At 31.5% G+C, this 12166-nt stretch overlaps 1 protein-coding gene across 1 annotated transcript; it reads right to left on the bottom strand.

Moving 5' to 3' along the window:
- Positions 1–4356: 4356 nt before the first annotated feature.
- LOC140434200 (uncharacterized) lies at positions 4357–11881 on the bottom strand. The gene is made up of 3 exons (XM_072522285.1): positions 11838–11881; positions 11691–11783; positions 4357–7860 (listed from the first exon to the last, which is right to left on the bottom strand). Exons 1-3 carry the CDS (start codon positions 11856–11858, stop codon positions 7678–7680), a joined length of 297 nt encoding a protein of 98 aa, XP_072378386.1. The 5' UTR covers positions 11859–11881; the 3' UTR covers positions 4357–7677.
- Positions 11882–12166: the final 285 nt, after the last annotated feature.

Raw genomic sequence — 12166 nt, 5'->3', positions numbered from 1 at the left:
ATTCAGTTGATTCTATATTTGTAGGTACTAAAGACTCATTAAATTTCATAGAAATATCTAATAAAATGGGCGCTCCTATATTTTCAGGCTCCATTTCTGAATTTTCAACAGCTTGTTCGGCAAAAATTCTGTCGCTGCGTGGAAGTTTTTTTATATTCACCAATTATTAAGACAGCTGCTACTTTGCCTGCTTATATTAATAATTAAACTAAATATTCAAGGTATAAACACTTTTGCAAAAGCTAGCAAAGTCAAAACAACTAGAAAATTGAAAAACGTTAACTTTTGAAATGCGGCGGCTTCACGTTAAAAATCTATAGCTCTTGCTCATAGCAATCTATTGCTATAATCTATAGATTATGGCAAAATCATCCGCATATACGCATGTTTAAATGGATCAAAGTTTTATTAAAACATGTTGTTGATAAGACATCACTTTGTCTAACTCCATTTTCAATATCAAATGCCTCTGTTAAATCTCCATCTATTCTTACCATGGTTTTGGAAACGTGCAGTCACATCTCCGCTACATAAAATTAAAAAAAAAACTATTTTACCAAAATTATTTTAGAACACACTAAACTTTCACCTAAATTTATTGTAAAAAAACAATATAACTAGTTAATAAAATACATCATTTCTGAAATAATAATTCCTATGAACTGGCTAAAATATTAACAAATTGAAGTACTTACTGGACTGAAACACTAAATGTTAGAAGGAAGCCTAATCCCAAACACATTATTGAAAAAAAAAAAAATAAAAAGGCGAGCGAATTGCTTGTTTTTCTAATAATATTTTAGTTGATAAATGGAAGGACAAACGTGACGTCCTTTATATCTCTAATAAATTGGGAAATGAAATGACGGAATTTGTTGATAGAAGGAATAGAAGCAGAGAAAAACCTACTGCAATTTTTAATTATAATAAGCATATGGGGGGTATCAATCGGCAAGACCAACTAAACTCTTACTACCCCTGAGAAAGAAAATCATTAGGGTGGTACAGGAAGTTGGGCATGAATTACATACAATTGATGATAATGAATTCGTACTTGCTATATAAACAATTTGTTTTACGTCCGATGACCCTTTATGTCTACCGACTGTCAGTTTTGGAAAAACTAATAAACATTGGGATGAATAAAAAGCTGAGGCCGACAATTAAAACAGTCCACGTTATTACCAAAATTTTGGCCAAGGCCAAACAAGGGAAAACAGGACAGAAAGCGATGTAGAGTATGCTCTGGCAAGAAAATGACGCTTTACCACTGCCAGCAATGTACAGAAGAGCCCGGATTATGCATCGAATGTTTTAACGATTACCATCAATAGTGCAACATTTTGTATTATACATATAAACAAATTATGTAGTAACGTTATGAATTTAAAGTTTTTTTTATTGTTCAACTAGTTTTTAAGTTTTTTATTACTTTTTGTTTTGTTTTTAATTGTTTTGACTAAGTTTATTAAAATAGTCTTCAATAAACTTTTAAAGTAGTAAAAAATATACTGACACGCATGCCTGTCAGTCAGCACCTGGTAAAAAAATTATACCTAGGTGCGCTCGACACACATTCGTGACATTGATATAAAACAACTAAACCCTCTATATATGGGCTTCAGTTTAGTACTAGAGCAATTATAATGCCCAAAAAATTAAAATTTTTAGAAAAAAAAATGCCGCACCCGGCAACCCCGTATCATAGAAGCAAGCAGCGAAAGTGTTAAACTCCTATCGACAAATATTATTCTAAGCTATGAAATTTTATTTTTATCGTTCCTTTAAATAAATTATTAAGTCAATAATATCATTAGATTAATTAGAAAATTACCTTCAGGCATATTCGAAAATAAGTTCTCATAAAACAATTTTATACATTATCTACTTAATGCTCTTGACTGGTGGAGACTACTTTGTTCTACATGTAGAAAACTTTTCAAATAGGTACCAATTACAGCCAGCAACTATGATCGTAAATATTTTAAGAGTATCTTTTCTAGTACACTATAAATAAAAAATGATTAAATATTTTACAATATAATTACGCTATCAAATAATAACATACAGATATGTTAAATTTGTTAAATAAATAATAAAAAACTATCATTATGTGATATTTTTTCGTCTAGTGTTCATAGCTTCTTACGCCTTTCTGCTCCCAGATTCCATTCTTGTTTATTGTTCCAATCTACAGTCCAAAGATTCCTCTCCGACATGGTTATTTTGGTCTTCCTCATCTTTACCTAGGTAAGAAAGTTTATCTTAGACTTATCTCTTGCTATTTTGTCGACACGGGTCTCCTCCATTCTGCTTATGTGATTATTCCATTCTTTTTTTCTATTTTGTGTCCATTCATTTATACACTGTTCGTTACATTTTCTTCTAATGTCTTCACTTTTCTTTCGATCTCTCATCGCATTTCCTGTAATTCTTCTTAGTACTCTCATCTCTACTGTTCCCAGTAGCCTTTGCGTTGTGGCTGTGTCGGGTCTTGTTTCTGAGGCATATGTCATTATTGGTCTTACACTGGCTTTATAAATTCTTGACTTCATCTCAGTGTTAATGTGTCTGATTCGCCATATAGTGTTATTAAGGCATCCCGCCAGTCTATTTTGCTTTTTGTACTTGACCTCACTTCTTTGTCCAGGTCTCCATGGCTAGACAGTGTAATTCTCAGGTATTTTATTACCATTACCTGTTCCATACTGATGCCATCAATTTCTATTTTACACCTGGTTGGTTCTTTGCTGACTACTATTGTTTTAGTTTTCTGAGATGAGATTGTCATGTTAAATTGTTTTGCTCTTATGTTAAATTTGTGGACCAGTCTTTGTAGACTATCTTGGGCTATCAATATTTCGTCGTCTGCGTAACAGAGTATTTTTATTTCTTTGTTTCCCATTCTGTATCCTCTTCCTTTGTTAACGCATTTGATGATTTCATTCATGATTAAATTGAAGAGCATGGGGCTTAATGAATCCCCTTGTCTTATTCCGCTGCCTATTTCTATAGGTTCTATAAGTTGTCTATCTATTCTGACTTTCATTTTGTTGCTTTGGTAGATGTTTTCGCTAGTTTTTATAATATTTAGGGAAACTTCTTTATTATACAGAAGATGGATTACAGCTTTAAGCCTTACTCTGTCAAGCAATTTCTTTAGATCAATCAGACACGGAAATTCTGGTCTATTATACTCTAGTGATTTCTCAGTAATTTGCTTTATAACGAATATTGCACCTGTACACAATCATTCACTACTAAAATCCTGTTGTTCATCTGCTAAACTTATTCTCTAATTTATTAGCACTTGTAAAATTTTTGTTGCAAGTTTTAGGATAGTATTTAACAAGTTTTTACCTCTGTAGTTTTTTGGCTGTTTTTTATCTCCTTTTTTTAATAGTAGAGTTAGTTCGCTCGTTCTCCATTCTTTCGTTATTTTATTATATTTTATAATTGTATTAATTAATGTTGTTAATTTTTCTGTCATTGCTGCAACAGAATATTTCAGTAATTCGTTTGGTATCCCGTCTTTACCTGCTGCTTTTCTGTTTTTCAGCTTTTTAATCATTTTTTATTTTTCTTACACGTGCATGTGTTTAGTTTCTAGTTGTCTGGTAATTATGGCATATGTCTTGTGTTTTGGCTGACATGTATTTCAGGTAAGCTTTTTTCTTTTCTTTGCATTTTTCCTTCACTTCTGAACAAAACCATGGAGTTTTCGCGTTGGGAACGATTTATTTTTATTTATATTTCTTTCACCAAGAACTTCCTTAGAAAAGGCTGAGATATTAGACTTAATTTTTGACCAGTTTTCTTCGACCCAATCACTTTTTGTGATATAGATATGGTATACATTTGTATGGTATGTAAAAACTAAAGCATAATAATTAAGGAATTTGACATCATCCTTGATATTTAAATAAAGGTTTGCAAATTTACACAATAATAAAACTACAAGGTATCGATTTTGCAAATATCTTTACTAACATCTAGAAACTTAGACGTACAAACATAGTTGGTACTCAAAATATTTACATAAATTTAAAAGGTAATAATTAGTATTTGATTGCTTATTGTCTTAAACACTTAGGATAGATAGACAAAGATAGATAAACTATAATATTTATTACTTAATTTTTCCCTGGCAGAATCTTATGGTTTTGAATAAGATAAGTTCAAAATTTCTTAAACATTTTTAAGGAATAAGGACTACAAATTATAAAATATTTCTTTACTAAGTAATGTTTTGATACGCAGATGGCTTCTCATAATTTTAATAGTGGTTTGTAGCATTATAAATGGATAAGAAGACAAGAAGCAAAATCTGAAATGCTTATCGTTTTTCTGACTCTATCTGGCTTTTGGAATTAGCATTTTTGGCAGATCTTTTTAGACACCTTTGAAAATATTTTAACAACTAAAGATAAAGTAAAAGCATTTCATGCAAAACTTCGTTTGTTACAAAAGTCTCTGCAAAACAAAATGTTTGAGTCTTTTCCATGTGTTTAGAAGATTGTTAAAGATAATGCAACAGACCAAAGTTTTGCAGTATCGGCTCACATTTCTCGTATAATACAGAGCTTACACAATTTATAAGACCAACTTTTTACATACTTTTCAGACTTACACTTACACAGAAAATGGGCATAGATGAATTTAAATCCCTTTTTGAAACAAATTTGTAGATCTGGCTGATGTCAGTACCACAATAAAAGAATGTCTTCTAGATTTTGTTGGTGATAGCCATGCCTAAAATGGAATTTTATTCGCAAAAGTCGACGTATTTTGGATGAAAAGAAAAAACAAATATCTTCATACTTGTGTGAACTAACATTTTCTTCAATGGTAGACATTAAAACTAGACTGCATTTAGAAAATTATTTGATTGTTAATGTTTCAAAAAAAGCACCACAATTTGATAATCTTTGGAAAAATAAACAAGCACATCCTTCCCACTAAAATTGTGTTTTTTTTTTGTGTAAGAACCTCAACTGTTTCTTTCAGATGGCGACCCCCCAAGTAAGGCGTCGCGACTCCCCTAGGAGTCGTTACCCACAGATTGAAAAATACTGATCTATGCCATTGTTTCTCGGCTATTTAGGAAATATTTTCCCATCTACGACGGTCTTAAAAACGATGGACAAAATGCCGAATATTCGTTTATACTGATCTGTGTATCTTAGTATCATTTTAAGTTGATTGTAAGAATATAGAATACAGTCAAACCCGCTTATTGGAATAGCCTTAATAGAATCTGTACATGGATATACTAATAAGTATGAAATAAATGCATAATGTAGATATGTACACATTTTCTTTTTAAAATACAGACAACTCAATTACTTATTTTTTCTTGAAAAATAATCGGTAATCTTAGCCTAATTTTTTTCGTGGCATAAAATATTAGTCACTTGTTGCTCTAAATTATAATAATTAGAAAAATTAACATTGGATTGACCCTCCAGAAAACTCCTTATAATATTACAAGCCGTTAGGACTTGTCGATTGGACGGAATTTTCACGGAATCGGAAAAATGTTCGTCTTCTGTCTCATCTGTGGCTTCAATATTCAGTTGGGTGGTTTCATTATGTGGCTGTAGATCTTCAGTATCATCAAAAACAGATAAATTATCGCCAAAGGAAACAAATCTTGAAAAATCTTCGTCCGTCATTTGGAGGAGTTCTGGATTTTTCTCATTTTTTACAGGTGATATAGTTTCTAAGTCATTGAAATATTTGCACTTTATAAAACAATTTTTTATACAACTTTCGGAAATATTCTGCCACCTTTTATTCATCATATGTATAGCAGAGAGAACTGAAATTTTTCCTGTCATGTTATTGGAACTAGCTGACGACTTCGTGTCATAAACATTCATATTTGCTATAATTTTTCTTATTACTATAACTTACTTACTTATTATTATAACTTCTTTTCTATAATTTCTCTTTAAAGCAGAAATTATTCCTTGATCCATCGGTTGAATAAGTGAAGTTGTGTTGCCGGGCAAGTAATGGATTGTTATATTATTCAACTTCACGTCAGGTTTATGGGCAGAACAGTTATCAACAAATAACAGAACGTTTCTATTCTTTTCTGTCATTTTCTGGTCGAAGTCAATAAGCCATTCCTTAAAGAGGATTGTTGTCATCCAAGCATTTTACGGGCAATGATTTTATAGATTTAAATCACCTTGGACTTTTTGATTTTCCGATAACAAAAAGTGGCAATTTATCGCTTCCGTCGAAATTGGCACAACACATAATCGTCAATCTGTCCTTTGGTATGTTTCCGCCCACAGATTTGTCCCCTGGGAAACAAAGGTTGTCATCCGGAGTAGCTTGGTAATAAAGCGCAGTTTCGCCACAATTGTACACGCACGATGGTTCATAATCTTTCATTATTAAAGGTAACACATCCGATATCCACGTATTTACCGCAAATACATCGGTATCTTTTGCTTCTCCAAAAATTGTTTTGAAGGAAACTTGTGAACGATTTTTCCATCTGTAGAACCATCCATTTGTCGCTTTGAACTTCGTGTTACCAAAATTTTCGGCTATTTCTTCAGCTTTTTCTTTTAAAACTGGACCGCTGATTGGAATATTTCTGTTGCTTTTCTCAGTAAGCCACTCGGCTAATGCCTGTTCCATGTCTGGATCTTTCCCACTGTGTTTTCGTTTTTGGGTTGATTTTGTATTAGCTCGCCAATCGTTGATGAAACTGTCTTGGTTTTTTAAAAGTTTGCTCACCTGAGCTTGTGAAATTCCAAACTTTTTAGCAATTTTGATTTGACTACACTTGGATTGTTTCGCGTATTCAATTACGTCAAGTTTTTCTTTTAAAGTAAGATCCTTTCTCTTCGAATTTATTGAGGCCATGACTCACTTGCAAACACGTAGGTCTCTGGGAAAATTCTAAATTATTTACTCTAATAATTCTAAGTTAAGTGTCGCTAAAAAGTGTTAACTGGTAATGAAGTGGCTTGAGAATAGAAATTTATAAACTGATGAAAAAGTACTTTATGACCTATGGATGTTTTGGGGATAGGTCGAATTAGTTTTGATAAAGTATACTCGTCTAACTGAAAAAAATTCCATTAAGCAATAGTATTTTCTTAAAACGTATTCCTATAAACGGAAAAATTTATTAAGGAGTAAATGAAAACGTTTCGGAACCTCAAATTTCTATTCCTTAAACCGAATTATTCTAATAAGCGGGTTTAACTTAAAAATATTAATTTTGTTGTGGATTTTCTGATCGAGTATTATAATATGATGATGATGAATACAATTTGGCGGAAAAACTAGCTTTTTAGGGAGAAATAATAATTTTTTATTATTTAGTACATTTATATATATTATTTTTTCCAAAATGGAACAAATAACATATTCAACACATTTTCAATTCACGAACCATAAAAAATTGTGGAATTACAAATTTTAGATTATGTTTTAATGAATACGAGCTAAATCACAAAGAAAACCCATAAAATCCAGAAATAGAAAAAAAATCAAACAAAAACGGCATTATATATAAAATTTCCAAATTATCGTTAACAAAAAAAAATAAAACAACCTATAAAATGTTCTCATAAAGAATGAACAGCTGTCAAAAAGTTGTGACTTAAAAATCCTAAATTGAGTTGTAAAGTAGTTTTTTTATTTGTGAATCTAGTTTTGGCTTTCAGCTGCTTCTCTCCATCCAGGCTGTTGCCAAATATATCCAGTCGTGGTCATGGTACAGAAAGCGTTGTAATATTTGCCAGGGGCTCGACAGTAAGACCATTCCGGACACTTGCACCGAAATTGGCTCCGGAATTCCTCTTTACAGATCTCGTTCCACCAACATATTCTCTAAAACATAAAATGTATCATTTAAAAAAAGCTCGCTCGCAGTTCATTCAAATTACATATTCCCAATCGTAAACAATTGCACGTGACAGCCAAACAGGGTCGTACTGAGGTGTATCATATGATCTTTAAAAATAGTTACTTCGTGAAACTAGCATTTATTCTATCACAAGACAAGATAATAAAAAAGCGTTAAAACGCAGGAACTATAAACAAGAATGCAGTACAAATAGTAGGATATGCGGACAATATAACCATAGTAGCAACAGATAAAAAAAAACCAAGAAATAGAAAACGAAGCCAAATTAGCCTATTTGAAAGTTTTTGAGAGGAAGGGTATCACAAAAATACAAAGACCAAAGAGGAAAAATGAAGAGAATGCAAGACAATGGATGAATCACGAAATACAAAAATGGATAGGTCAAAAGAACATAGTTAGAGCAATAAAAACACAAAGAATTGGATGGTATGGACACATAACAAGAAGAGAGAAGATCAATCCGTTAAGAGTTATAACGAAATGAATACCACCAGGTAAAAGAACCAAAAGTAGACTTAAACTGAGATGAGGGCAACAAGTGGAAAAAGACTTGTATGGAAATTGAAAATATTGAAAGGATAATCAAGGAGAGAGAAGAATGAAGAAAAGTAGTGGAAACTGCGAAGTCACACAAGAAACTGTAAATGACTACAATTTTAATGTAATTAAAGTGAGCAGTTTGGACCTGTAAAATGATAATCATACTCGCTCAAAGCAATTAATCATATTTAACAGCCTCTTGGCGAATGAGAAGGCGAATACCATTACGTGCGTGTTAGGCTGTTTATATTGGGAATATGTAACATGAATAGGGTTTGGTGTGGGCTAATTAGGAAAAAAGTATATTACATGATTTACTCTAAGTCTCTATATCTGTAACTTTCTATTTTAACTTTTCCTCAGTTACTACAGATAGTATAAAACATACACGGAATAGCTTTGGATATAGACACTTGCGCTCATAACGAGAAGAAAGAGCCTACTTTTATATTGATTAAACGATAACAATAATTTTTTACTGCGTTATAAATTTCAAAATAAAAATTGTGCCTGTGTATGTGTGTGTGTTTATGTTACTGTATGTGTGTATGTGCTTCTTTGTGTATATGCATTTTGCGTATCATATGCTTTATCAATAACCCGAAACTATTTTCCAAAGTAAAATCCATTGCTCCCTTTAATGAGCAAAAAGGGGACTGTAGCAATAAGAAAAAATATAATAAATAAGTCCAGGAATAGACAGCCATAAATGAAAAAATCATTAGTGTAGACATAAAAATAAAAGGAAGAAATATAGTCATATTAGGAGTATATGCGCCTTATTCTTAAATTAATGCCATTGTTTTCATTTATGTTTCTAATAAAATAAAATTACAGTTAATTAAAAATATATTTAATATGTAAATAAACAACGTGTGACAATGTGACATCTCTGACGAAGAAGTTATAGAAGAAAGAAACTCTCTGGTAAGAAAATAGAAGTTATAGAAGAAATGGATGTACAAATAATGGGAAGAAGTAAAACAAAAAATATAGGGAGGGAGAACATCAATATTAACGAGAAATATAGCCTATACCATTCCGGAGTAACGCTGAAACACAAAGCAAAAGAAGGAGTCCTTATAATAGTGAATAAAAGAGTAGAATCAAGGATAACAAACTACGAAGCAGTATCATCTAGAATAATTACAGATCAAATAAAATTAAAAGCCAAGATAGGGATAATACAAATAAACGGATCAATAGAAGGTAATGAAGAAGAGACAATGATACAATTTTACAACGAACTCCAAAATGCATTAGACAAATTAAAAAAGACAAGAGAAAAAATAATAATCTTAAGAGATTGAAATTCAAGAGTTGGTAAGGACGTTAATAGGGGATTAGGATATATTGCACAGTATGGGGACGAAACATTAAATAGAAATTGAATTAAAATGATAGAATTCTGCCAAACTAATGACGTGATTATAGGAAACATATTTAGTGGACAAACCATTGTGGCTGAAAAGAGAAATGAAAAAACTTAATCGACTATATAGTCTATACTAAGAACCTAGAACAAAATATACAAAACATCTTAACCGAAAAGGAACTGGAACTATCCACACAACACAGGACGGTCATTGCAAAACTGGAGGATGAACAAAAGGAGGAAGTGGAAAGAAAAGAGTACAAGAAAGTAAAGGTAAACAGACTGAAGATAGAAATTGTGCAAGAATTTTACAAGAAGGAAATTAACAAAAGATTGAGACAAATAGAAAGCCAAAAATAAACATGGACAATGGAAGAAAGATGGAATACCTATCGTAAAGTCTTAATGAAAACAACAACAGAAGTGTATGGAATCAAAAATGTAATAAACAATTGAAAATGACAAGATCGTGGAATAAAGAAGAAAAGGTAGAAATAAAAAAGACGAAAATGGCATGGAAAAAATACATTGAAATGGGATTAGAAGAGAATAAAGAAAAATATTATAGGAAGAGACGATTGATAAAAGGACAGTAACACAAGCAAAAGCAAAATCATGAAAAGAATTTGCAGAAAAACTATAAGAAGGATATGTAACAAATAATAGAAACCTTTGGACGATAATACGACATATGAATAGAGGAAAACGAAAGGAAATAAACGCAGTAAGAGATACATCAAAGCAAATGAATGGATAGATGGAATAGGGTATAGAAAGAATATTATGAGAAAAAATTTGATACCGAAGTAATAAAGGAAGATAATGTAGACACAGAGCTAGAACAAATAAGTAGAGAAGACGGGTAAAATACATGGGAGAAGAAGGAATAAACTAGCTGAAGACTGGCAGAACAACATCATCGTGCTAATATACAAAAAAAGAGAACATATAAACTGCGCCAACTATAGAGCAATACGTCTGTCATCGTTCGGCTTTAAAATATATATGAAAACAATAGGTTAAGTAACTAAGAGAAGAAGTATAAATGGAAAGACAAATTCTAAGGAAATGCTTAAGAAAAATAAATGTATCAAATAAATTGATAAAACTATAGAAAGTTCTTACAAAAAGGAAAAAGGAAGAGTACAAATAACGGGGGAAAGATCAAAGGAATTTAATTGGAAGAGAGGTATTAAACAAGAAGATAGTCTCAGCTCTTTGCTATTCATAATAGTACTATACTAGAGTAAGAACCAACAAACTACAGACAATAATAGGATACCATAGATTACAACCGGTAACAATAGAGGCCTTAATATACGCCACCGACCTAGTTCTTACAGCAGATTCCGTGAAATAAAATGCAGAAACTAATGGATATATGGAAAAAAAAATAGAAGAATTAAAAATGCAAAAAAAACAAGGAAAAAAGTAAGACAATGATAATAATCAGCAGCAAAGAAGATAAGAAAGATAATGAAATAAAGATAAAATGTAAAAACTCAGAATTGGAAATAGTTACAACTTGTGAATACCTGGGAAGTATAATTATTTCCTTAACGACAGAAAAATAGACTGGGAAATAACAAATAGAGCAAAGAAATCAAACAAGTTATACTATGCGTTAGTCCCAACACTGAAAAAACGAGAACTTCTACGAGAGATAAGGATAAAAATAATATATAATACAAAAGTGATACCGACTGTGCCCTATGCAAGTGAAAACATTAGTGATATGTTTAGCTATTTATAATATATTTACAAAACAAATAAATAGCTATCTACTAACTAGCAGATAATGCTCTTTTTATCTTTAAACAAACATATTTTACCAAACTATTCCAACTAACAGGTATATACACACATATACTCACTCACCTCAGTCAAGTATCCTTTAATGGAACTATCCGTACTCCTTTTATTTATTACCCTATTATCTACGTAGCTAGCTGCGAAGATCAGTACACATAGCTAAAAATAACATTTTGTTTAATTAAAGCTTTCCGAGATTAGTAAGGGACTCACCTGTAGCAATAGTTTTAACATCTTCCAGGGAGAACGGGAAAATTGGCAGTGGCTAGTAAACCGCCCTCGTTATAATACTCATTTAACGATTACAGGTAAGTGTTAAATATAAAAATGAAGAAAAAAATCGAAAGAATTCGATTAAAATGGTCAATTAAGAAGCAGAAGTGAAATATAAAAACAGCAAGAAGAGTGAGCATCATTTTATTGAAAAACATGCATAAATCTCGGAAAATACTTGAAGTTAATAAATAAATTCTTTCCATGTGAGCTCCCATGTCGCATAGTATTAGCCTGGGCAGCGTTTGGTAAATTAAGCTATGTATTTA

Source organism: Diabrotica undecimpunctata, chromosome 2 (assembly GCF_040954645.1).
Source record: "Diabrotica undecimpunctata isolate CICGRU chromosome 2, icDiaUnde3, whole genome shotgun sequence".
NCBI lineage: Eukaryota > Metazoa > Arthropoda > Insecta > Coleoptera > Chrysomelidae > Diabrotica > Diabrotica undecimpunctata.
This window is presented reverse-complemented; position numbering and strand designations above follow the sequence as displayed.